At 41.9% G+C, this 27,528-nt stretch overlaps 1 protein-coding gene and 2 long non-coding RNA genes across 4 annotated transcripts in view; 2 read left to right on the forward strand and 1 right to left on the reverse strand.

The window, feature by feature from the left end:
• Positions 1-3,980: 3,980 nt before the first annotated feature.
• Positions 3,981-5,674, forward strand: LOC144025834 (uncharacterized). Its single transcript, XR_013284963.1, has 3 exons — positions 3,981-4,453; positions 5,158-5,401; positions 5,502-5,674. It is a non-coding gene; the product is annotated as an uncharacterized LOC144025834 (long non-coding RNA).
• On the reverse strand, positions 5,666-7,490 carry LOC144025835 (uncharacterized). Its single transcript, XR_013284964.1, has 2 exons — positions 7,318-7,490; positions 5,666-6,574 (listed from the first exon to the last, which is right to left on the reverse strand). It is a non-coding gene; the product is annotated as an uncharacterized LOC144025835 (long non-coding RNA).
• A 4,092-nt stretch (positions 7,491-11,582) lies between these two features.
• The window catches only part of fat4 (FAT atypical cadherin 4), a 101,748-nt gene continuing 85,802 nt past the window's right edge, over positions 11,583-27,528 (forward strand). For both annotated transcript variants that reach the window (XM_077532307.1, XM_077532308.1), the window contains exon 1: positions 11,583-17,026. In XM_077532307.1, coding sequence (XP_077388433.1) covers positions 11,945-17,026 — 5,082 coding nt within the window. In that variant the 5' untranslated portion in view covers positions 11,583-11,944. The remainder of the gene's footprint in view (positions 17,027-27,528) is intronic.

The raw sequence follows: 27,528 nt of genomic DNA on the forward strand, positions 1-27,528 counted from the left end.
GAGTTTGTAACAAATTTACCAACCTCGTATGTTTGTGGCAGATGGATTTACTAAAAGATGTGAATCTTTTCCATTCATCTTGTCTCACTTTAAAGTGACAGGGTGAACTTTTTACTGTCACTGCCCAGTGGGAGCAAGCGCCTTTTCCGTGTCTTTAAAATTCTTCTTATTTATACATACAGGAAATAATCAATTTTGTTCACACCAACGCTCATTACATTATCTTGAGTTAGACTAAATGCAAATGAAAAGTATTGTTGATCTCTGTCAGATTTGTGAAAGTGTGAATTTTTTTATCCATGGAATTTTAAAAGTTGTACATGTGCAGTGGGGCTGACATCAATGAAGTCACTTGAGACTGATCTGGATTCAAGTGCAGTTTGACGAGTGGAAGTTCTTTTTGCCAGAGCGGGAATGAAAATTTGAGCGTCAGTCATTTGACAATCGTCAACAAAACGGGTGTCCATCATTGAATGCCCAACTCTGGAAAATGGTACAATACAGTCCTGTTCACTCATTCAGACACTAGAATTTATGTTTTCATTTTCTGTCTTTAATTGATGTCGGTCAGTTGGTCTTTTCCACAATGTCTGTCCGTAGATCCATCCATCTCTCCTATCTCTGTCCATTCGCCTCTCTATCTACGCATTGGCCAGGTAGTTGGTCAGTCCAATCAGTGTTGTCTGTCTGTTGTCGTATCTCTTGGTAAGTTGTCTGTCTGTCTTTCTATCCATCTGTCTGTGGACAACTTAGTAAAGATTAGACACAAATGCTCAATGCTCGAGAATTCCGACATATTCTTTGGTCGATACAGAGACGAACTCTGCAGGCCTTAAAATTCCGTGTGAAGTGTTCTTAGAGGTTTGTCACCAAGCCGGAAAACACAAAGTGGAACAAGTAAGGCAGCAGAGTCTCCTCAGGATTCCATGTTGAATTAAAGACTCACAACGATAACATGAGCTACTATGCTCCGCTCCAGAGTGGAAATCTCACCGCACAGCATGCAGCACAGATTAGTTAAGGGTCGGAAACTGCACAACTGGCGACCTCAATGGAATGACTTTATTAATTTATTTCTTTTCAACAGCCTCCATTCCACGCTACCCAAATGGACCCGAGTGTGGAGGTTCTGTCAGAGCTTATAAGGAGATGGACGTTTTGCTTCAAAGCGGGTGTCACCGGTAGAAGGCTTTTTCTAAACATAGCTTGAGGCCCGAGTCTGGAGTGCAGCTTGTGATTTATGCTTCCTTCAGGCGCTTCACAGTCAACGAGGGATCCGATACCGTAAACGCATCTGATGTCGAGTTTGACTTAATGCGCGCCTCGGGGATCCGCCGGCACCTCGACTTACCATTCGTGACACGTGATCGCTGCGTTTTGCGAGTCCAGTCGTGAGGTTGAAGTGTTTGTTCCCTTTGCCCCGAGTCAGAGATTCTCTTTTCCGCGCATATTTGATGGCACGGCGGTTGCACTTTCACAGCGATTATCTTGACAAACATGACATGGATCCTCGCGTAATTGCAGCACCGGAGGAGCTCTTTCAAAAGTGATGGCTCAATGTAAAGAAATGATTTACACGCTCGCAAGAACATTGGATTCGAGTCCCACCGATGCATGTTTGTGTTTCTGCCAAGTGTCCTCCTCAGAGACTTCTTGACTAGAATCTCTTAAACCTTTGGGGATTATCGTCCTATTTCAAAGCAAGCACCCTCATGCTGTTTATGAGCTGTCTACATATCCTCTACATCCTGTCTCTGTTTGTCAATTTGTATGACTTTTTGTACATATGTCTGTTGTTCTGTCCATCATTTCCGTTTAACTGTCTTTTCTATATGCCTGTTCATTAGTGAGGCTTTTATGATCATTTATCTGTGTCGTGAACGCGGAAGTGTGGTGGTGGACCCAAATGCAGGAGGCGGACGAGTCAGAGGTGCGAAAAAATAAGTAAATTTAATCCAACAAAACCAAAGTAGCAAACAGGGCTTGGTGACAACGAATACAAAAACACCAGAGGGAAAACTATACAGGAGCAGACGAAAACACTGACAACATGAACGTGGGGAAACAAGAACAATGAACCGACAAGAACTGAAGCGAAAACCGAAAACTAAGTACACACACTAATTACACACGACGAGACACAGCTGGGCAAGACACAAGTGGAAGGGGTTGCTGATTGGTTGGCACATGAGGAAGGGCAGGCAAACACAGGTGGACATGGAAAGGCTTAACGAGACTAGGGAAAATCAGGAAATCAGAACATAAACATGACAAACTAAAAACCCAACAAAAACAAAGCAAAACCCACCCTAAACAGAACCAAAACATGACAATCTGTCTTTCCATTGTTTGTCCATCCATTGGTTTCTCTCAGTTGGTCTGTCTTTCGGTCCATCCATCATGTGTCCAACCAAAGGTTGGTTGGACTGTCTGTCCTTTCATCCTTCTATCTGTTTTTAGATAGCTGTCTGTCAGTTTGTCTGTCTGTCCGTCAAATACAGGTATGTCAGTGCTATCAATTAGGGCTGGGTATTGCCACCAACCTCACGATACGATACGTATCGCGATACATATGTATCCCAATACTTGATCTTCAAGGCAATACGTATCCCGATATTTCACATTCATTTACCTGCATTTTATAATAACAGTCATATGTATACCTAAAGGATATGTTTATTATGCTGGATGACAAAAACATTTTTGTTAGTAGCGCTTCTGGTTTACCACCAAGCGGCATGCCTCATCTAAATGTGTACGCACTGCAGAGCAAGGAGTTTTCACAGACCCACCGGGAAAATTTATTAATAGGCATGAGCCGATATGAGTAAAAATATCAAAGTATTAAAATTACAGCTCTAAAATGTGCTTATTTGAAATATTTGGGAAATAAAAACAGCATTTTTTTTCATGTAACACATTCTATTTCGTTTTTTAAACAAAATATAGGAAAACTGGTATATTAAGACACGTGCCACGTTAAGTTTATAAGTAAATAAATGTTGATATTCTTCCTCTGCATTAATTTTTATTAGAAAGACACAGTGTCCAATCACTGGTGAGCTATTTTTGCATTAATTGAAGGCAATTAACTTAAAAAACGCTGCTGTTTAAAAAAAAATTTTTTTTAGGTACAATGTAAGCTGCAAAGGCAAATGTTTACCTATTTAAAGTAAATGAGCAATATCGATTCTGACGCCTGCGTAACGATACGTGTATTGTAATGAGGCCCGCAACGATATATTGCCGTATCGATTTTTTGAGCACACCCCTACTATCAATGAAATAAGAGAAACAATATGCTTTGAAATCTGGTGGTGATGGACAACAATAAAGTGCCAATCGTCTGTCACCTCCTCAAAGTCAGTGTGTGTTGACTCACCTGAGCGGTGAACATAATCCTCTCTGTAAGCTGCCGCTATTGTGCCACAAGTACACGAGTCCGCTGCTAAAATCTTAATGCTATAAAATTGCTTTTTGTGCCTTTTGGAGAAGATTAATTCAACAATAACCTACACACACTCACAGTCCTGCGAGTACACTCCCTGGAGGAAAACGCTACATTATCTCTAAACCAGGCAAGGTGCATTGATTTTGCTTTGAGAAGAGAGTAACTGTCCTCAGGAGAGGACACTTGCTTACCAAAACGTGACTCCAACACATGCGAGGAAAACTGCACTTTTTAAAAGACAATTTCAATACTGCACAGTCACTGCATTCTTTGCATCAATAGGGACCAACTAAAATGTTTAACCTAACTGTGAAAAAGTTTAAGGGCTTCATGTCAGAAAACAGCTATCAATCATCACCAACATTTACATACACATCGCTACTTGTGTGAGTGAGTGAGTTAAAAAAACAAAAAAAACAAAACATGCCTTCTTCAACCTCTGAAAATATTGGAACAATCACCCTGATATAATTCATTTTATGGACCTTAAGTGTTTTCATCATTAAAGGTACACTCAGTATTATACAGTGGCATCTAGTGGTGAAATAATAAATCATTCGAAAAAAAAAACCAATTGTTTGTGTTAGTAGTATGTAAAAAGATATGTTGTATCGCATAAACGTACTTTTTTAAAATATAACGGTTAGTCTAGAAATCGCAAATTATCTTACATGTCCGCGCCTCGCCTGCGAGTGTCTGCCATGTTTCGCCGCCATCTTTCTGCTACGGGTGCCGTCAAAGACAAATTTCAGCGCTCCATTTCTTAACGCGTTTTTGGAACGCACTTCCGGTTTGTATGGCGACCGCATGTCCACGAAGAAGAAGAGTTTCCGGTCCCCGAAGAGAGCATTATCAAGCATCACACTTACTTTGGGAATTTATTTTATTTCAGCGCGACAAAACAAGAGTTTATATTGTAGCCGCATTTGCCAGATGGAGAGAAATGAGGAACAGACTAGGTTTGGGACGTGCCGGTGCCTTCGACTGCTTTCTACTTGACCGGTAAGTAAGAGTACATTTGTGTTTACGTTTTGAGAGCGAGAGGAAAAAGTATACTCCGTACTAATTAATACGATGTTCGTACCTTTGTTTTACGATCACTGTATCTGTTGATTAGCAACTCCGCACCACTCGAACAATTTCGTTATGTAGCTACTTGCTTTGAAAAAAAAAAAAGATTCCCGCTGGCACGTTATATTTAGAGTAAATGCGCAAGTTATTGTGTAATGTAATGTAACTGTGATTTCGGAGGTATATTTGCCCATAACTTCAATAGAGAATCTAAAGCATACTGTATTAGTGGAGGAGTTGAAAATTATTTTCGTTGTGGTTGGTGAAAATAGGGTTCTCGAAATTAATTTTCGGCAGGGAATAACTTTCTGGACTTAAATGCTGGCTGTACCGTAAGCACTGCTAGAGTCTGAACTCTCTCACTCAAGTGTGTACTGGTCCATTGTGTAATTGGGTGCACAAGAATTTACAGGCTGCCACGTTTTCCACGGAAATTCGACAAGCAAGCAGCCTTTGCATATTCTATGCAGTATGCAGTCAAGTTACTTTTATCTAGCTAATACAATGTTTTGGGCCCAAAAACTAAAGATCTTACCTCTATTTTGGGGGCTTTGTTGGAAAGTTGGTGACATATAGTAGTATCATCAATTATTCTATTTTATTTTATAATTGTGTTTTTGTTTGTGTCACACTAGATCAACAGCCAAACTTGAGGGGTTCCAGAACCATATTCTGATGTATACAAGCATTCATGCACCGTTTAAATGCATCACCGACCTGCAAGAAAAAAAAATATCAAGGGGAGAGTCAGCAGCCATATTGGAATGCCCCGAATGAGGACACTTGAATGGAGGACCCCAGAAGGCTTCGGTGTTGTACCACCATTATCTCCACCTACCATATCTGAGCTGCAACAAACTGAAGTCAGCCGACGTCTTGGTATGTCATTTACATATGGACGGCATTGCACACTACATGAACTTTTTGTGTGAAGCAATACGGAATGGTCACATGTACAAGCACCACTTGTTTTACACAGGACCTGCTGACCAGGTGTCTGAAGCCATGGAGTGACTCCTCCCTCACTTTCCTCAGCAAGCCTTTGAAGAATATGATATCATCGTTGGTGGGAACATGCCCTCACTCCATAACATGTACTTGTGCAGTCAAGGAGCATGTCAAACTTAATAAAACCAGCAAACATTGAAGTGACTTCATTTTTACTGCAGTCTGTTCACACAATCAATGGACAAGCCTTCCTTAATTTTGCCCCAATAACATCATAGAGTAGGCGAAAAGTAGTGTTACAGATCATACTGTGTTCGGGAGAGTTTGAGGAATGTTGCAATGTTAATGGGGGGCAATGTCAGCACACACACACACACACACACAAAAAAAACATCATGGTATTGAGTTAATCAGATATTTTAGCTGTGTACAACACATACCTGCTCTGTAACACTACTTTTGGCCCAAACCTGTATGTCTATTTTCCATATTTTGAAATGCACAGCGTATTGGTAAAATTCTGGAACAACTGCAATTCATGTAGCTCATTATATTCTAACAGCATTTTTTTTTTTTTTTAGTTAATATGTTCATTTCATGTAGACTTTTATTTTACTTTATTTTATTCATTCATTTTCATGTACTGTACCTTACATTCATTGGCCAATGAAGAATTCCTTGTCATTGCAAGCATTTATAATAATTCTCCAGGCTTTTGATGTTTTACATTTCTGGTCATGTGAAATAGTGTTAGGTTAGGTGTCGAATGAACACTGCATGTTGACGCCAAAGGAAGTAGTATTTTTTTAGTTATTCAAAATGTACAAATTAACACACAACAACAATATACAAGTTATACAAACTACAACAACAAGTGTCAGACATGGACTAATTATATGCCAGGTAAAAAACCTTTGTATTGTCCTCGAGGATCTGGGAAAGTGTCACTTATTTGCTACAAGTCCACCAAGGTGCTGCAGTCTGGGATCCAGGTACAGGAAATCATGGTGGTGCTGATGTGTCAAAAAGTATTTCTTGGTGTCAGTCTATCAGCTGGACTTGGATATCTTCATGTTCCTCCATGGTCATTTCCTGTACGACTCTCTGCAAGAAGGTAACAATTGTATGTCAGATGAGGTACCAAACAATTAACTGAAAGTCACTGAGCCAATGAAGTACATTATTACATGAGCAAGACTATTTGTGAAAGCCATGTAAATTCCTGCACATCGAAGTACAAGGAAGCTGTTGTATCTTCAATCAAAACTAATTAAGTTGCTTAGTGATATTTATTAGGTAAAATTGTTCAACATGGTGTCAAATCGATATCTGAGTAAAGGGTTTCAAATGTTTTTGTAAGCAGCACTTTTCTGAGTGGTTAGTAGCAACAAGACACGGGGGGGTTACGAGTCTGAATTGCAGATGTGTCGTTCAGTTAACACCATTATTTTTGCACGATATACTAAACATATCAGCAAACGATGTAATCTAAATACCACATATTCCAAGCAAAGGTATGTTTTGAGCCATTCACATGCATGCTCGAATGGAATTATTTTTCCATGATGACATAATTGTACGTTACGAGGCACCGCGTTCTCTTCCTCGTCGTCTCTCTCGCCCCCTTTGAGATGGTCCACATGTCTATAAAACGTATAACATAACTGTGTGTTCTCTGTTGCATGGTTTAGTTGCACTAACAAATATGAACATAGATAGCCATTATCATTAGCTGACGTACAGTATTTCCAAACAATGCCGACAAAAATATTAATTCTGAAATTAAATGACTAAATCACAATTATTAGGGATCTGTACAGTATGTCTAACAAATGCAATTCACTTACGTCATCACTCGAGGGAATACCAGAAGTTGTTTGCGTTCTGTTCCGGTGAAATTGGTGGTAGGCTGTTGAAGTAGGGTCTCTCTGGGACGCCGTAGTTCGTGTGCTTAAAATCATTGCATTATCTTGTTTGACCGATAGATGGCGGTCGTGAGCTACACACTGGGGCTTTAAGCAACATTAAGCTGTAGTGAGCACCTATGGAGAGGAAAAAGTTTATGTCCATAAAAAATAAATATTGGCATGATTTTTGTAATATTTGCAGCGGTTGAAGCTGTAGATGTCCACATAATTTTGATGAAGATTGATCATTATTTTGACGAATAGTGAAATTAAGCTTGTTTACATTAATCGTTTTAGACTGCCCCTTAATCCAATAATATTCAACAAATGTGCTTCTGCTAACTTCCAACTGTGCAAGGACCTTGCAAACAATCACGTTTAAAACAAAGCAACAGTGACACCTGTTGATCATTGTTGGGATTACATTCTCCTTAAGTATAAAAACAAAGACATAAGAAAAGCTTCAAAGTCTGCACAAGTCTGATATGATTTGCTTGTAAGGAATGAATGAATTAAATATTTTATTTTAAAAACAAATATCATAGGATCGATAATTACATTTAAAAATGCCAAAAGAGACGTAATGAACGTAAAAAGTCTTAAATGTAGAAAAGCATACAAGTGAAATAAATAATAATATGGGATGGATACATATTTTGAAAAACTCATAATATGACAACTGTTGTGACTTTTTTTAAAATGGAAAAAAGAAAAATAATATAAAATAAATAATGAATTTTCATGAAAATAGTTTTGAAAGTAAAAAAAAAAAAAGAAATTTCGAAAAATTACAAAATAGAAAAATTAAACAGAGTAAATAAATTCCTTGAAGGCAAATATGCTATAAAAATTAACCAACTGAGAACAAAATGAAACTAAAATATGTAAAATGGAGGAATATAAATGGGATTTTGTCTAAGTGTATAAAGAGAAAACCAACCAAAAAAGTCTGCACTCGTGTCTGGAAAAGAACTTTACAGACGGTATTTACGGACCTCGTTTGACTTCCTGGTTTGCGGTTTAAAAAAAAATATCATTGAGAAAATACACTTGTGCTAAAGTAATTTTTGTTTTTAGTAGACTGAGAGGCAGGAAGTGCGGCCAGCTGTGAATCAAAACGATGCGCAAGGACCCACAGAGCATCTGAGCACTTCGGGATTTGACCTTGGCCAATGTTCTTCAGCAAAGTCCCAAACCGTTCACAATGTGTTGAAATGCAATCAACCACCTGCCAAGAAAAACACAAATCCTCAAATAATTGGCACACTCCCTAAAAAAGGTTTGTAATTGTACATAGATGCCACAAGACAGCGGCAAAACACCTAAAACAGAAAAGACCTGCTTAAAGCATCGGGAGCGTCCTTAATAGTATAAAATGTGACATCACAAAGATTCCACCAGAGGGCGCCACAGTAATTCATTGACTGTCAGGTCATTCATTCATCAAGGTAAGGGGAACATATTTCCTATTCTTCTTCCATCTGTTTTGGATCTGTGTTCCTGTTCAGGGTCAACCCATTAGTGGCTTTTGTTCCAGTTCATGTTCCAAATCCATGTTAGAGCCTTGTTCCTTCCTATTCCAAACATTTGAAGCTTTGCTTGTTTTCATGTACCTCTGCCATCCAAATTGATATTTATTCCCGTTGCCCGAGCAATTAATTCAGATCTTTGCTTCTGTTGTTGGATTATCTATTTGAATGTTTGATTTTGTTTTGGACGTCCAATTGGATATTTCTTTCTTTTCCTCCTCCTGCTCCATCCAATTGGATATTTGTTCCTGTTCCATCGCTTTTGAAATTGTGTTACTGCTCCTGGTCTGTACTATCGAATCTTTCTTTTGGCTCTTGGTCCATCCATGTGTGTCTTTCTTCCTGTTCCTAGTCCCCCTATGGGATCGATGTTCCTGAACTATCCAGTTTGCATCGTTGTTCCTGTTCCGGATGCATACCTTTTGATCATTGTTCCAGTTCGTGGACCAGCTAGTTGCATCATCACCATTCCTGTCCCTGGATCAGCCATTTGGATATCTGGTCCTGTTGTATCTTTGATCCTGTTCCTGGACCATCTATTTTTGTCTTTTTTCCTGTGACTTGATCTACTATCTACTATCATCTACTTTGGATTTTTCTTGTTACTGGTCCATCAACGTGGTTGTTATTCACATTCCTATGCTCATTTTAAATATTTGTTCCTGTGTTGTCCATTTTAATCTTTATACATGGTCCTATTCCTGGACATTCCATTTGTCTCTTTCCTCCTGTTCCGGAACTCTCCATTTGGTTCTTTGGTCCTGTTTCTGCATACTGTAGATGAAGGAAGGCTGTTTATTTGTGTTTGTTGTCTTTAACTCATTCACTGCCAATGACAACTATAGACGTCAAAATCCAAGCAAACAGCCAGTGTTAATTTTGGAAAAAAAAAAGAAAAAAAAAAGAAGAGACTTTAAAATTAAAATTTTAATTAAAAAAAAATAAAAAATAGTTTTAGTTATAGTCTTCTGACTAAATTTAATTAAAGCCTTAGTCATAACTCAGTCACCTGATTGATTGTATTTTAGTTTAAATCCAATTTTAGTCAACAAAAATAAATAGAAATTTTAGTCGACTAAAATTGACTTTTGGAGGCCGAGACCCAGTATGTGGTTTCAGTAAGACTAAGACCGACCACAAAAACGTCAATGCCCGTGTTGTAGTGTAACAGAAATCCGTTCTACGCACAATGGTAGCACTTAGCAATGAAATTGTTGTCATCGTTGTTATTAATAACAACAATGATTAATAACTATGAATGAAAACAATGAATAACTAAAACTAAATTCAAATTTCTTGTCAAAATTTGCACTGGCTGTTTGCTTGGATTTTTGACGTCTATAGTCGACATTGGCAGTGAATGAGTTAAGTGATGCTTATCCCCAACAAAACAACAAGTGCAGTGGCTCCATCAAAAGTGTCCTGCCTGCCTGTAAACTGGCTTAGCGTCCCGGCTAATCACGTTTGTCCAAAGCACGTCTCCTGCGGGACATAATCTGCTTTTGACGCTCTCTCTCTCTCGTCTGGTGTCAGTCCTTCCTTAATTGAATTACTGGAATTGACTCGTGTCCTACTTTGCATCCAGACAGAAAGTGAGCTGTCTCGTCGCAGCATTAACATTGCTAAGTAACAGCATGAACATTAGTAACTTGAGTAAGTTTGGAACTGCAGTAACTCATTAGTAATTGTTGTGACATTATATACTGTAATATTATGATTATGTCACATTGATAATCATAATTCCATTTAAATGGTGGATCCTGTTCCTGGACCATCCATTTTGTATCTTATTTTCCATTTAGATAGCTCTTCCTGTAGTTTTGGATGATTCACTTGCACTTTGAGGGTCAACTTTAGTAGTAATGTGGTATTAAGTTAAATGAAAAGGCCAATTAAAAATTTTAGTTCTTGGAAAATAAGATTTGTAGATTTTGGTCACTAATAAAAATGTTTTCACCTAGATAGACATTTTTTTTTCTCCATATATTGTGGCTGTTGCTGTAGCAACTTTTGACCGCTAGATGTCGCTACTCACCCATCTTTAAAAGTGTACCACCACCACGTCAACTGAAACTCTGGTGTTTAATAAGGATACAAGTATGGAAAATGTCTTTCATAAACGAAACAAAAAAACTTCGGCAAAGAAATACATGTTGTTGTTTTTTTATTATTAATTTCCCCCCAGTGTTTTTCACTTTTGAGTGTACTGTATTTTCTAGCTGTTATATTAAATTAGCCAACAACTCACGTTACAAATCGTAATTATTTTAAAAAATGCAACGTATTTTCTTGCTGTATATGATTGAATATGTGATTATTACACTTTGGTAAATGTTTTTACCTTGTAATCTTTTTTTTTTTAAGTTATTGCTTTTATATTTTGGGAGTTTCACTTTACACTCACTGTGATTTACAGGCGTAATAATGAGTTGTATGAGGGGAAAATTACCTGCTTGCAACATGATTGACAGCTCCTGTAGTAGCGGGAGTGTGTGCGTTGGGGTGCGTGTGTCTCAGTGTGTGTGTGTGCGCGCGCGCGTGTAACAATGGAAAGTGACGGAGGCGGTGCGAGCGCGCTCAGCCCCGTCCAATGGGATCGCCGCTGGGAGGGAGCCTGCCCCGACTCCAGCTTTGTTCCAACTTTTTGTAGTGAGACTTTGCCGAGTAGTGGCGCAATGTTGAGTGCAAGCGCGAGTGGACCGTTAGTCTTATCCCTCCAAGGCTGCGCTGCCATCCTCGCTCCTCGGATCCACTTTTACGCACGGATATTTTGAGTGTCATTTCCACTCGCCTTTTTTTGGGGGGGGAGAGAAGAAACGTGAGAGGTAGGAAAAAAAAGTTTCTTGTCTGCTGCAGGAATGCTTTTCACCTTCCCGTGGATGTTGCATTGATGGGGAGCGCGCGTCACTGTTGGAGTTAAGTTGCGCGAAAGAACATCACCGTTGCAAAAGAAGTTTCCACGTTCTCGAGTTTGGATTATAATGCTCTAGCGTGGATGCATCAAGCTGCACCGGGCTGCAGGCTGACCTGACCTGACCATGGCGCGGCTTCTCTCGCTCCTGCTGCTGCTGTGGACTCTGTCGCGCTACTCTGCGTCCACGCAAGTCCGCCAAGAGTTCCGCGTGCTGGAGGAGCAGCCCGCGGGCACCTACGTGGGTCAAATTGAGACCCGCGCCGGCTTCACGTACCGCTTCAGCGAGAGCCACAGACTTTTTGCCATCAACGGCAGCACGGGAGTGATCTCCACCTCGTCTGTAGTGGACAGGGAGCTGCTGCAGAGCGATGTCATCAACGTGGTGGTGCTTTCCAGTCAGCCCACCTACCCCACCGAGGTCAGGATCGTTGTGTTGGATATTAACGACAACGCGCCTGTGTTCCCGGACGCATCCATCGTGGTGTCTTTCAAGGAGGATGCCAGCAGTGGCCGGCAGGTCATCCTGGACACAGCCACCGACTCTGACATTGGGAGTAATGGTGTGGACCACACCACCTACAGAATCGTGAAGGGCAACCAGCAGAGGAAATTCCGCTTGGATATTACCGTCAATCCCAGTGGTGAGGGTGCATTCCTCCACCTAGTGTCGACGGGGGGCCTGGACCGGGAGCTCACGCCCTTCTACCAGCTCTTGATCGAAGTGGAAGACAAGGGGGACCCTAAAAAGTTTGGCTACCTGCAGGTGAACGTCACGATCCAGGACATCAACGACAACCCGCCCGCGTTTGAGCATGAACAGTACCAGACGAGCGTGTTTGAGGACGCCGCGGTGGGCTCCAGTGTCCTGCAGATCACGGCCACTGATCAGGACGATGGGACCAACGCGGAGATCAGGTATTTCCTTGATGAGGGCACCCCCTTCCAAATCGACCCCAAAGACGGGACTGTTATCATCAAGCAAAGTTTGGATTATGAAAGTAAGAAGGAGTATTCGTTGACGATCCACGCGGTGGACAATGGGGCGCCGTCGTTGTCCGGTAGGACAGAGGCGACAGTCAAATTGTTGGACGTGAACGACAACGACCCTGTGGTGAAGTTCAGGTACTTCCCCACCACATCCAAGTTTGCATCTGTTGACGAAAATGCACAAATTGGCACAGTGGTAGCACTGCTCACAGTGTCCGATTCCGACTCCCCCACTGCTAATGGTAACATCTCAGTGTCCATCTTAGGTGGTAATGAGCAAAGACACTTTGAGGTGCACACGTCCCCTGTGCCCAATTTAAGTTTAATCAAAGTGGCCAGCGTGTTGGACAGGGAGCGAATTTCCTCATACAACTTAACAGTGTCCGTGTCAGATAATGGCAAGCCAGTGGCACGCTCGTCTTTTGCTAGTCTTGTAATATTCGTCAACGACATCAATGACCACCCGCCGATATTCCAGGAGGCGCTGTACAGGGTTGATATCAGTGAAGACATCCCCAAAGGCAGCTACATAAAAGGGGTTTCTGCAACAGATGGCGACTCCGGGCAGAATGCCAACCTGCGCTACTCGCTGGTGTCTGGAAATGCTTTGGGCTGGTTCTCCATCAGCGAAAACAGCGGGCTGGTTACCAGCGCCGCTTTGTTGGATAGGGAGGTCGCGTCCCAAGTTGTGCTCAACATTAGTGCCAAAGACCAGGGGCTGCAGCCCAAGATTTCATACACGAAACTTATCGTGAGCATCACTGATGTGAACGACCAAGTGCCCACCTTTACACAGAGTACATATCACGTTTCCCTGGTGGAGCATGCCCCCGCCGGCACCGAGCTGCTCGTGCTTTCCGCCTCTGATGACGACCTGGGCGAGAATGGGACAGTCCGTTTCTCATTTGACCCCGAGACGGCACCCGGCATTCGTGAGCTGTTTCAGCTGGATGCCGCGTCGGGGCGTTTGAGCTCAGCCGGGGAGCTAGACAGGGAGGATCAGGCCTCCTACTTGCTTCACATCCAGGCAGCAGACACGGGCACGCCCCCGCTGCACTCTGTTGGAAAAGTCAACATCACACTGAGGGATATCAATGACAACAGACCTGTTTTTTACCCTGTGCAGTATTTTGCAAACGTGAAAGAGAACGAGCCGCCGGGCACTTTTGCCACCACCGTTTCCGCCACAGATCCCGACTTGGGTCGTAACGGCACAGTGAAATACATCGTCACGGCAGGCGACACGTCCAAATTTCACATCAACAGCAACACGGGTAAAATCACCACGCTGGTGTCGTTGGACAGAGAAGTGAAAACCGCTTATCAGCTGCAAGTGACAGCTGCAGATGGCGGCGGGCTGCGCTCGCACACCCATGCCATTGTCACTGTGACTGTAATAGACACGCAAGATAATCCACCCATCTTTAGCCAGAGAGTTTACAGCTTTGTCATGTTTGAGAATGTGGGTACAGGAACTGTCATAGGAACTGTGACGGCCACCACTGTAGATCTGAACTCTAATATTTCCTATCTGATCACCTCAGGGGACCAGAGGGGAGTTTTTGCTGTAAATGCAGCCGGTCAAATCACAGCATCCAGTCAGATAGATCGAGAAGAGCAGGCCTTCTATCATCTGAAGGTTGTAGCCAGAGCAGGCGAAATCACAGGCGAGGCCTTTGTCAACATCACAGTGAAGGACTTGAACGATAATGCCCCCCACTTTATTCACACTGTGGAGCATGTGAGCGCCGTGGAGAACTGGAGCACGGGTCACGTAATCTTCCAAGCCAAGGCGTCTGATCCCGATGAGGGCGCCAACGGCGTGGTGGTCTACAGCCTCAAACAAAACCCCAGAGGTCTGTTCCACATTCACGAGAAGCACGGCCTCATCACGCTGACCGGGCCTCTGGAGGTCACCACCACTTCCTATGAGATCGAGGTCTTGGCCTCGGACACGGGGGTCCCCCAGCACACCTCCAGCTTGGTCCTCATCGTCAGCGTTTACGACGTCAACGACAACTCGCCTGTGTTTGGCCAGTTCTCCTACGAGGTCGCCATCCTGGAGTCGGAGCCCGTCAACAGCCGCTTCTTCACGGTCGAGGCTAGCGACAAAGACTCGGGGCTCAATGGGGAAATCATGTACGACATCATCGGCGGCAACACAGGGGACGTCTTTGGAATTTTCCCAGATGGACAATTGTACATTAAAGCTGAGCTGGACCGGGAGCTGCAAGACAGATATAACTTAGTGGTGGTGGCTACAGACCGTGCCGTGGAACCGCTCAGTGCCACCGTCAACGTCAGCGTGATCCTGGACGACGTCAACGACAACCGTCCCCTGTTTAACAGCACCAATTATGTCTTTCACTTTGAGGAGGAGCAGACCAGGGGCTCGCTGATCGGCTTCATCCACGCCGAGGATAAGGACTTTGGGCCAAACAGCGACGTCAGATACTCGTTTGAGACTCCGCAGCCCAACTTCGAGCTGAACGCCATCACGGGGGAGTTGACGAGCACGCTGCGATTGGACCGCGAGTCGCTCGTGAGACAAAGAGGCGCCGCTGCCTTCAGCTTCGTCGTCATCTCGGCCGACCAGGGTCTCCCAAAACCCCTCAGAGACCAGGCCAAAGTGCAAGTTTACATACGAGACATCAATGACAACGCACCCAAGTTCACCAAAGACATTTACCAGGCCTCCATCTCCGAGTCAGCGCAGAACATGACCCAGCTGCTGCGCGTCTCCGCCTCTGATGTCGACGAAAACAACAACGGACTGGTTCATTATCACATTGCTGAGGGCAATGAGGAGGGACAGTTTGCCATCGACAGCAGCTCAGGACAAGTCACGTTAGTCGCCAAGATGGATTATGAATCGACAGCCGCATATTCTCTGAAAATAATCGCTGTTGATGCTGGTGTTGTGCCCTTATCCTCCTCGTGCATGCTTAGCATTAGCGTGCTGGATGAGAACGACAACTCGCCAACCTTCCCCAAATCTTCACTGTCTGTGGACGTGCAGGAAAACATGAGGATCGGCGAGCTGGTGGCCTCGGTGACAGCGAGTGACGCCGACTCGGGCCCGAACGCCGACATAACGTACAGCATCACCGCCACAAACAACCACGGCACGTTCAGCATCAGTCCCAACACGGGCAGCATCTTCCTGTTCAAAAAGCTGGACTACGAAACGCAGTCGTTTTACAAGCTCAACGTCACGGCGAGGGACAACGGCCGACCCCAGCGCTCCTCTTCTATTCCTGTGATCATACACGTGAGGGATTTCAACGACAACCCCCCCATCTTCACCCCCGGGGACATCTTCAAATCCATCCCGGAGAATCTGCCCATCTCGGCCTCGGTCATGACCATCACAGCTCATGACACGGACGCGGACATCAATGGGCAGCTGGAGTACTCCATTGTTCAGCAGGTCCCCCGAGGAGGCCACTTCAGCATCGACCCAAGCTCCGGTCTCATCTACACCATCAAGGAGGTGGACAGGGAGTTTTCCAACCTGTTTGAGTTGACGGTGAAGGCCACCGACCAGACCGTGCCGTTCGAATTCCGCCGTTTTGCCCTTAAAAACGTCACAATTTGGGTCACGGACGTGAATGACAACATCCCCACTTTTGTGTCCCAGAATGCACTTGTGGCCGAGCCCAACATTGTAATCGGCTCCATCCTGACGACGGTGGTGGCTTTCGACCCGGACGACGGAGAAAACGGGGAAGTGGAGTACGAGCTGGTGGAGGGCGACTCGGACACGTTCATCATGGACCGTTACAGTGGCGACATCCGCCTCGCCTCGCAGCTGGTGCCGTCCCGCCTCGTGTACACGCTCACCGTGTCGGCCACCGACCACGGCAGCGAGCGCAAGACCTCCAGGACGGACATGACCATCATCCTTCAGGGCCTGGACGGCCCCGTCTTCACGCAGCCCAAATACATCACCATCCTCAAGGAGGGCCAGCCACCGGGCACCAACGTCATCTCCCTGGACGCTTCCAGTCCACGAGGTTCCGGTGGGAGAGTGGAGTACTACATCGTGGCGGTGCGTAGCGGCGGGAAGGCCGCCGGACGTCTCTTCACCATCGGACGCCACACCGGAGTCATACAGACGGCGGCGGAGCTCGACAGGGAGAAGGGCTCCGACCTCTACCTGGTGGACGTGTACGCCATCGAGACGGACGCCAGCCAGCCCAGGACGCAGCGTGCTGAGGTGAGTACGTGGCAAGCTTTGTTACTCCGGGAATGCACTTTTTTATTAGCTCTGTTTGTTTTGGGAGTTCATGAACTCACTCGCTGGCATTTGTCGGAGATATTAATGAGATCAAGATCCAGGCTGGAATCGGACGAGGGTGACACGCACAGTCCAAGTCACACACACAATGGAGCCACTTAATGCATTTGTCTGCTCATTAATTCACTTTTTTGCGCACAGCTCTGCGGTCTATTAAACATTCATTTAGTTGGATGCAGAGCAAGACGGACTCTAATATGAAATTATTACTTGCAGTATTGTCTTATCTCCAAATATGAGTCTGACAGATTAGAAGCAGATCCCACTGGAGCTGGAGTTGGCAAACTTTTGAGCTCAGGGGCCACATTTGATTTTTTTTTCTTTCTTTTCTTCAGGGGACAGATGGGCCCACTCATTTGTCGATGAAGTAAATAAAAAAAGTTTACAATGTGTTTGTAATATTTATAATAAAATCATCATTATTATCATAATATAATTAATAATAAACATTTTTATTTAAAAATACGCATACACATTATTACACATTATTCTGAAATATAATTGTATTATTTATAATACAGCATGAAATTAAATTAACCAAGTATTTAATAAAATAAAGAAATATAAAAAAGGTTTATTGTATACATGACATTTGTACAATTTATGATTTTTATTGAAAAGACGTTTACATAACTATGTCTAATTCTGTTTTATATAATAATTGCACTATAATTGAAGTGTAATTAACTAATTATTTAAGAATACAAAAATACATGTATATTTAAATGTATTTTGTAAAAAATTGTTTTACTAATTCAAATTATTTTATTACAATTGATGAATTTACCAATTGTTATATGCTGTATTTTTAAATGATAGTTCTAATTTATTTATAATGAATTAATGTAAGTATAATCAATTAACAATGAAAAACTAAATACAATATTTAAGATATTTTAAAATGTGTTTTTAAAATGATTAACTTTTGCTAGTTTTTTTTAATACATTGTTTTAATTAATACATTTACCAAATGGGTAATGAGACAAATGTTTAAATTGTATTAATTATATAAGTCGAATTATAATTCAAGAGTAATGCAATATAATAACCAGTTATTTAAGCAAATAAAATACAAGTACATTGTTAATCCAGTTGTAAAGTTGTTAAATTTCATTTATTTTTTCATTTTATTTATAATAAATAAATTAACCTGTTATTTAATGACATGAGTAATACAAACTTACATACATAAATGTAATGAACTTTATTTTATTATTAATTAATAAAAATAAAAAAACTAATGAATTAATAATAAAAATGTAATTAAATTTAATGAATCCATACCATAACTGTTCTTGATTGTAAATGTTCGGTGGGCCAGATTTAGCCCCTGGCCCCATAGGTTGCTCACCACTGCTTTTGAAAGTTCAGGGCTCTTGATGGCATTTTTCAGTGTCTAAGAGGGAATTATTTAAAAATGTATGCATCATATGTGTGTGTGGTGTGTGCATGCCAGTTCTACTTCTGAGCCTGGGGTTGTTTTGGCACTGGGGGTGGTCCCGGCCGGTTCCATGATGTGACTGAGAAGTTCTCCACAGGCAATAAGTGACCATTAAAATTGGCTGACCTCTTAAGCCGAGCTGAGACGATGCTGAGGGCAGAGAGGGTGAAATTGAAACTTTGGCGTTGATGACGTACCTTTTTTGAAGCCATTCTTTATCCTCGCCTCAAATGAATAGCAAACGTGTGCCCAAAACGAGGCACACCTGCGTGATGGAACGAGAGACGAGATGCAAATTGTCACTTTCCTGTTGTTGTAAATGCTCTGTTTTGAATCATTGGTGACCAATCTAACAATGTGTTTACTATTGCGGTTGTAGTGTGACAGCTGGTTCTAATATTTACTGTATTTAGCGATATGAGGGCGGTCAAACGATTTGAAACAGCTGTTGGTTTGATGCAGACTTATTGTCAAAGCAGAACTGCTCGCTGGTAGATGACCCCAATGTACCTTCATTAAGATTAAGGAGGGACATACATTTTTTCTTTTTTTTGTTATTGGCAATTAATTTGTGATAATAAGATATAGCTATACAGTACATAGTTTAGGGATGGGTGAGTCGCGATACCCAGTATCGGTATAAGGCCTATATCGGCCTTATTTTAAAGGGATACTTTACTTATTTAGCCATTTTTGGCAGTCAAGCATGAATATTTTGCCTATAATAAATTTGATATTTTCATTATTTTTCATGTACAATTAGTACCTTTAAAAACATTTTGCAACTTGCTGTCGACTGAAAATGACATCACAGGGGCTCCGGTAACCAATCACAGCTCAGCTTGTGAATGTCACATGACCAAACCTAGAAAACAGGTGAGCTGTGATTGGTTACCTGAGCCCTTGTGATGTCATTTTCAGTCGACACCAAGTTGCAAAATATTTTTTTAAAGGTACTAATTGTATGTGAAAAATAATGAAAGTATCAAATTAATTATAGACAAAATATTGACTTTTTATTGCTTTAATGGGCTAAATAAGTGAAGTATCCCTTTAAGGTATAGGGCACTTATGGAGGCTGCTGATACTAGCCACTGATACTTAAGGCAAACAAAACTTGACATCGAGTAAGTCCTTAACTCATTCATTCTCAGCTATTTTCACTGAAGCAATCCCCTTCGCTCCCGGCTGTTTTACTGTATTTTGACTGATTTTGCAAGGTCCACAGAATATTGTTCTATTGCTATAAAAACATGGAACCTACCAAAAGAACGATTAGTCTTTTATTTTCATCAGGAAAAATCTATATGTTTTCTTTCTATTATCTGTTTCCGTTTTGCAGCAATTAGCATTAGAATATAGCTAAGTTTCATCATTATTCACAAATCTATTTAAAATTGTGATTAATTGAGCTTTTTTTTCAACATGGCCCTTGTTTATCTCCTTTGCTCTGCTGCCACCTCCTGTCAGTTTGTGTAATAACTATCATTTATTCAACCATTCTTTGCGGTTGAGAGGCTGCATCAAAGCCTTCTGCATGCAATAGCAAAAACAAAAAACATTAAAAAAAAAAAACGTATAAATACGTATTTGGGCCCCGTAAAACATTTAAATTAGAACGTATTTATACGTTTTTGGGAGCAAATGAGTTAATAGTTGTAACTCCCAACTTATTTTTGTTGCATATTTTGTTTCAACCATTTTGGAACTGTTTCTTCTTTTCGCCTTCCCACTTTGCACACCTAATGAGACGTCATTCCCAGACTTTCAACCTGGAGATGCTTGAACTTCGTCACCCCCACCCGCCATGCCGCCCCGAGCCGAGATGACTTTACCTTACCCCGACTCATCTGGCCGCATTACGAGAAGCGTGAGATCCAATAAAAAGTCCGAGCAGTTCACATGTGGAAATGCACTCCGGATTTTTTTTTGCTTTTTCGCAGTGCAAATCGTCGGACTTAGACTAATGTTTTTCCAGCGCAATGTTTATACGGCCAATACCTGGTAGCGACTGGAGTGGGCGGTGGTAGTGAGACAAGTAGAGAGCGAGGGGGGGGTCATGACCCCGTCACATTTCCGTCCATGGATTGGCCACACGAGGGGAAGTTGGCTGCTTGTAAACCTGCTGTTGAAGCTTTTGTTTTCGTATTGTGCGAGGATTTGTCCTTGCACATGACGTCCTCCATAGATTGAAGGAAAGTTGGACGTAATAAGCATTTGATTTACGCGCTGCGTTTTTCCGAAGAATGGAATTCCATGTTGAATCCGAGTGTTTGTGCTGCTTCCTGGCAGGGCCGATGCCTTCTTGGCTGTGCACACATCCATTGTTATGGAATGCATTGTCATACTCTTACGGAGGATGTTTTTTTTTTTTCACTTCATTCCAACTTGACATCCATCACATCCTGAAATGTTGTGGTGGAAGGAATCTTGTCCCTTTCGTTTGTCTGGATATTGAAACACGTTTCCCCATAAGAATGAATGGAAATCATCCATTGACACTCGCCATCTTTAAATCCATCAGTTCACTGCACAGGCAATATTTTAAAGGGCACATATTACCACTATTGTGGTAAATGGACTTTTTAACAGCTTGTAAACAAATAGATGGCTCCCCGGAGTGCCTTTCCATCCATCAAGTGTGAAATGAAACAAGCAAATAAATCTTTTGTTTGCTGCCAATATCTGAAAACGGTTATATTAGCCAGTGGTAGAGTTGTGCGAGTGCCGTTCATTTGCAGTCTGGACGTGGAGGGGTAAGCCTCTCAGAATCAGCACGTCAAATGTAGTCACTTTGCCAAAAGTCAAAGGAAAAGCTAAATTGAGCCTTTCAAGCTTGCAGAGATCTCGTGTGATGTCACGGATGACTTTTTGTGACACTTTAAAATTTTGATTTTTACCTTCTTCAACGTTAAATGGAATGGAAAGCCAAAGAAAAAGCAATTGGTGATTTTTTCTGACAATTTGACTTTTCCAGTGTTTCCCATCCTTGCGTTCAAGCCTTCCTGACTGCTAAACGTTTTCTTTTTCTTTTTTTTCTCCCCCAAACTGAATCCCAATCAAGTGGCACATCAGCCCGTGTCCTGCTGCTCTGCAAGTCATTGTTCGCCTCCAAAGTAAACACAGCCAGGCCTTCCTTTTTTTTTTTTTTCCCCTCTATACACTGCCTCTGTAGATAAACAATCCAGCAGCAGCATTTTTTTTATGCATGTGTTTGTTATGTTTTGGTTGGTGCCAGCAGTGTCTTGACTTGGCAGATTTATGAGTAAAAAGAACATCGAGGAGATGGACGTGAACCTTTTGGATGGACACTCGGGCCCGGGCTGGAGCTGTGCGATTGAAGAGGCTAAGAAAAGAAAGCTGGAGTTGTGGGTATAAAGGGGAAAAGCGTGTGTGTGTGTGTGAGGAGGGGGGGCATGGAAACATTTTAGTACCAGATGCAGGCTGTGCATCAAGAAATTATGGGGAAAAAAAGACGAAGGTAGCCTGCTCTTTGTGTTACTTTCTGGTCATTTTAATGCTTCTTGCCTTAGCGCTGATGCTAAAAGTGCCTTTAAAAGTGAAACTAAATATGTCTTAAATTTGAAACGCCACAGAGAAGATTTTTGTTAACAACCTTGCCAAATTTGAGTGATTGTAAAAACAAACAAATAAACCCCCACAAAAAAAACGGGGGACAGTATTTTCGTAGACAGCGCAACAGCAAATGCCGGTGGATCCTGATTTTTGTGTGAGCGTGAGGCACAAGTGTTTGCCAGTTTGCTAGATTAGTCTTCATCAAGATTGGTGGGCCGATACAGGGCTCCAAGTGCAAACGGTGCAGACATGCTCCTGCCATATCGAGACTCTAGTGGTTGACTAGTGTGCCGCATTTAAAGACGAACGGAGCTGCTTTTAATGGTCGTGCCTGAACCACTCCCACCGTAGTTGTTTGCAAAATTACCAATATCAGGTCTAACCTGCCCCTGGGCAGTCATGCCAAGTAGTTGTTTGCAAAATTACCAATATCAGGTCTAACCTGCCCCTGGGCAGTCATGCCAAGCGCTGCACATGAAAATCCAGCCCTTCCTCCACATTTGAGTACTAAATAGTTTTTAGTTTTGGTTTTCAGTAATTATTTTTAAGCACATATGCAGAAACGAATCTTGGAATCTTGGACAAAGACTGTTAAAGGTAAATACAACTGAACTGTAATTAACAAATATACGGTGCTGTACACTAGAGGAAGCCTGCATAATACTAGTGTCACTTTGACAATCACAGACATAGGCAATTATGGCTTACAAATGATCCTGAGACATAACATCAACGTTTTCCTATAATGGCGGACTTTATAAAACGGGTGTCGTCATACTCGGGCAATGATTTATCCAAAATCCTACCTGCACGTTCCCGTTCCCAACTTCTCTTAATCAAGCCCGCCTCGCTCGAGTGAACGCGAAGCTCGGAAACTTTAGATCACTCTTCTTGTTCTGATTGCACACATTAAAATAAGAAAAAAAAAAATCCACCCCGTTTTTTTGATCAGAGTGCAGACTATAAGAGAAAGAAAAAAAAAAAACAAGGAAGTCCCAGCGGAGATGAATTCTGTTTGCAAGAGGCAGGAACTTGCAGACTCTTTTACAGCCACTAAACGACGCGTGACAATCAAGAGTCACACAGGGAGAAAAATGCAGTGGCGAGCGTGCATGTGTGTTATTTTAACCGCCGCTTAACTCGTGTTCACTTTGCTTGAGGAGCAGAAAGGCAGCGAACGAACGCAACGCCACCTCAAATTCCAATCGAGGATTGCTAGCCGTGGGAAGCATTAGCTTAGCATCAGTTAGCGCAGTCAAACTTAACAATTATCTAATGTTACTGTAAATATTTTTTTAAAGATTTATTTTTAAAAAATTAAAAAGAAAAAAGTTTTTTTCTAGTTGAGACACAGAGGTACTAAAATGTTTGTCTGTTTTTTTCTGTTCAATACGTGGAAGTAATCATAGATACCTGGCATTCAAAAAGGAGGTTGTAAACTTTTTATATCCATCCTATGTGTGAATATTAGCGTGAAATATTGTTTGTGAGTAAGTGCCTTCCATCTAGGAGCATAGTGTAGGGCCTGATTTTCCCCAACCCCTTCCTTATGCTTTTCTTTTTCATCGAAGAAAATCATGGCACACTCTGGCAAGCCATCAGGCTTCCTGTTATATCTCCCTCTGTTGGTCATTATTTATTTAATTTTATTTATTTACTTGATGTCTCTTGTGAAATGCGCGATGACAATATGTGTGATTAAATTCCATTCCAAGCCATTAAAAAATCACTTTTGCGAAATCGGTCCCTCATAATAACATGAAGTCATGTTGTAGATTTTGCACAAGTTCAGCTTGTGGTCAAACGTGAGTGTCTTTCTGGCAGCAGATGAGCATGCGTGTTTATCCACATTTTACAGCCATTGTCTCATAAAATGGACGACCAGCGCCACTCCCCTTTACCACGTTCATCCAACGCGACCACCTAGCGGGACGCCACATGCTTCGCCTCGGCTGGGGCGACATCCGCGTCCAGATTAATGCGTGAAATACACTCACGTGCAAAAACAAAAACATGCTCCCAATACTGCAATTAGACCGTGAATTACAGCACAGGCCTGCGCAGTTTGTTCTGCATCAGTCCTCCTCCAGTTCGTCTTATACGAGTCTTCTGAGGGACATCATGTTTAAATTTAAACTGCACTTCCATTGGACAAAGAACACAAAAACGCTTCACTTAGTTTGCCATCAGCACTTTCCACGTAGTGGAGGTCAAAGAGTCATTTGTGAAACTCATAAAGAGAAGTTATCCACAAACTCATCATCCCTGTGTCTTCAATAACTTTTTTTTATTGGCCGTCCACACGAGACAACGTTGGATGATTGACACCATCGCAATATTTAAACCAAAAGAAACGCACCCAAAAAGTAGTATATTGCGGAAATTGCCATGTCTCGCCTCAAAGCGTTTGGTAAAATTCCGAAAAGTCAATTCAGTAAAAGTAATTTCATAGAAAAGAGGAAAGAAAGGAGGAAAGCCTCAAACTGGCAATGTTTTAATATTTGATGTTTTAATATGCATAAAAAGGAAAAGTCTTAAATATAGTATTTTACAATATTTCCAAATTTTGGTCTAATTTTAAGACTCGCGTGGTTCATCTCAGATGGTGAGGGTTTGGTGGTGGGGGGTGCATGCATGGGGGTATTATTTAGGAGCCATTTGGGAGCTGGAAGGCCACATAGCACTAGTGAAGATCGACTGGCACCACAAGAGTAAGAGTCCATGTTATTGTATCACCCTTTCTCCCTCCCTTGCTCTTATTTTATGAGTTTTCCAGAAGGAACACACCCCCCAAAGACCCCCACCCCCTTCGCTAGTACTACATGCTCTCTTATGATTTGCACACGTAACTTGTGCTTTGTTTTCTCCTGTGTTGTTGTCATGGTTTTACTTTTCTTCTTCTTCTACCAGCTGTTTTCAATTGAAAAATGGGGAACACACTATATGGACAAAATTATTGGGACACGTACCGGAAACAAAGAAGTGGATACTTCAAAATAGAACGAAAATGTGTATTATCGAACCATAAGACATCTATCTATCTATCTATCTATCTATCTATCTATCTATCTATCTATCTGTCTGTCTGTCTGTCTGTCTGTCTGTCTGTCTGTCTGTCTGTCTGTCTGTCTGTCTATCTATCTAGCTATCTATTAGGGCTGGGTATTGCCGCCAACCTCACGATACGATACGTATCACGATACAGGGGCCACGATACGATACGTATCGCGATACATATGTATCCCAAATAAGACACATTTTATTTTTTTTTAAACAAAATATAGGAAAATTGGTACACTGAGACACGTGCCATGTTAAGTTTATCAATAAATAAATGTTGACATTCTTCCTCTGCTTTCATTTTTCTTAGCAAGACACAGTGTCCAATCACCGGTGAGCTATTTTTTGCATTAATTGAAGGCAATTAACTTCAAAGACGCTGCTGGTTTTTATTTTTTAGGTACAATGCAAGCTGCAAAGGCAAACGTGAACTGCCGATTTAAAGTTAACGAGCAATATCGATTCTGACGCCTATCGATACGTGTATTGTGATGAGGCCCGCAACGATATATTGCCGTATCGATTTTTTGAGCACACCCCTACTATCTATCTATCTATCTATCTATCTATCTATCTATCTATCTTGCTATCTGTCGAGCTAGTTAGATAGCTATAGCTAGCTATTGAGCTGTTTATCGAGCTAGCTAGCTCCCTAGCTAGCAAGATTTAATCCATCGATCTATCTATCGATAGACCTATAGCTTTCTTTATAACTGTCTACCTAACACAGCGAGCTACATAGTAAGAAAATGTAATGGAAAGTGTTATATTTAGAATAGTGCAAACAAAGAATTTGTAGCTAAATGTCACAGTCTGCTGTAGGCACTTTGGATTGCTAATGATATAGCGGCACGTTTGCGTGAGCCGGCCATTGTTGAAACTGTAGAAACATTTCAAGCCGAAATCATGCCGTATGAAATACACTGCTTTTTTTTTTCTTTTTTTTTTGGCTTCCAAGCCAGCCGCATTGAGATCAGTCAGTCCAATCAGACGTGTGTGAAATTCAAGATTCCCCTTCTTGAACTTTTCCACACGACACCCGCCGTCCACTTTGCACGAGGCGGCGGCCACGGTGAGCCTCGGGCTGCAGCCGTGCCAGCTGTGCTCATATGGAACCAGTTTGATTCCCTCCCCTCCACACGTCTGTCAAAACGTCCCGTCCGGCCCCCGGCATTGCGCTATCTTGCGGTCTCGCAGAACACTCGGGATCGGCGATCTCCCTGCTCGTTGCCCCCTCGAGGCACGGGTGATTAAGGGGGCAAGCGTTGAAATATGAAGTGGGGCTGACGCTCCTCAATCGCCGCTCACATCTGCAAATGTTTGGTGGCTTCAGTGCAACAATCCCAAGAATTTACACGCAATTGTTGACACTTTGTTGGAAAAGCTTGCAATGAGCTCCTCTTCTCAGGGCAGGAGGAAACGGTAGCCCCTTTCACACTGCCTGTTTTACACGAAATGAGTCAAATATTTTCTAGATAAGTTGAGAGATGAAAAGTCATCTTTGAGAAACCCCCCCCCCCAAAAAAAAACACAATATTGCGCAAAAAAAGTTGTATTCTAACAGTAGTATATTTTCAATAAACTATTTCTAGAAAAAAAATCACCTTACAAGAATTATTGTGTATATTTTTTACATGAGAAAGTCACATTTTCATGAAAACAGATCACATTATTGCATAATATTTTCCAAGATAAAAGTTTTCGAGAATAAATATTTGTTATAATTGTTTTTAGATTTTTTTTTGGATATTTTTTCAAAAAGTTAATTTTGCTAAATGTGACACTATATAAGTAAAGGTGACTTGACAAAAGGTTTCATATCTTTTCTGAAATTGTGTTTTTGCTAAAAGTAATTATATAATTAAAATTTTCAGAAATTCTAGGTTTCAAAACCATATGTGTGTATCAAATCAACTTTAGATAAAAATGTGTATAATAGCTGATTATTTTTTGTGTATATTGTTTATATTTTTTGGCTGTTTTATTTCAAAGACAGTCTAACAGGAAACTAGTTCAAGAAAATCCAAGAAAACAACATGCTAAGAGGATAACATATATCTATATTTTCTTCCCCCTCATTAAAGTTGCTTATTTGGCTAATTCAGATTCATAATCATTCATTAGGCCATTTTGGATTTTGTTGTTTGTTGTTGCTTTTGCATTCCTTAATCGGCGTCGTCTTTGATTCATTCTCACAGCCAAATTAGCGGATTGGACAATTCCCGGGATGCTTCATTTGGGATGTATATGATTAGGACCCGCCTGGAAGATCAGAGGCGGTGTAGACCACCCCCTCCTGCACCCGCTCCCCAACCTCATTTGCCCTCCTCCTCTCAACCCCAT

Source organism: Festucalex cinctus, chromosome 9 (genome assembly GCF_051991245.1).
Source record: "Festucalex cinctus isolate MCC-2025b chromosome 9, RoL_Fcin_1.0, whole genome shotgun sequence".
Classification (NCBI taxonomy): Eukaryota; Metazoa; Chordata; class Actinopteri; order Syngnathiformes; family Syngnathidae; genus Festucalex; species Festucalex cinctus.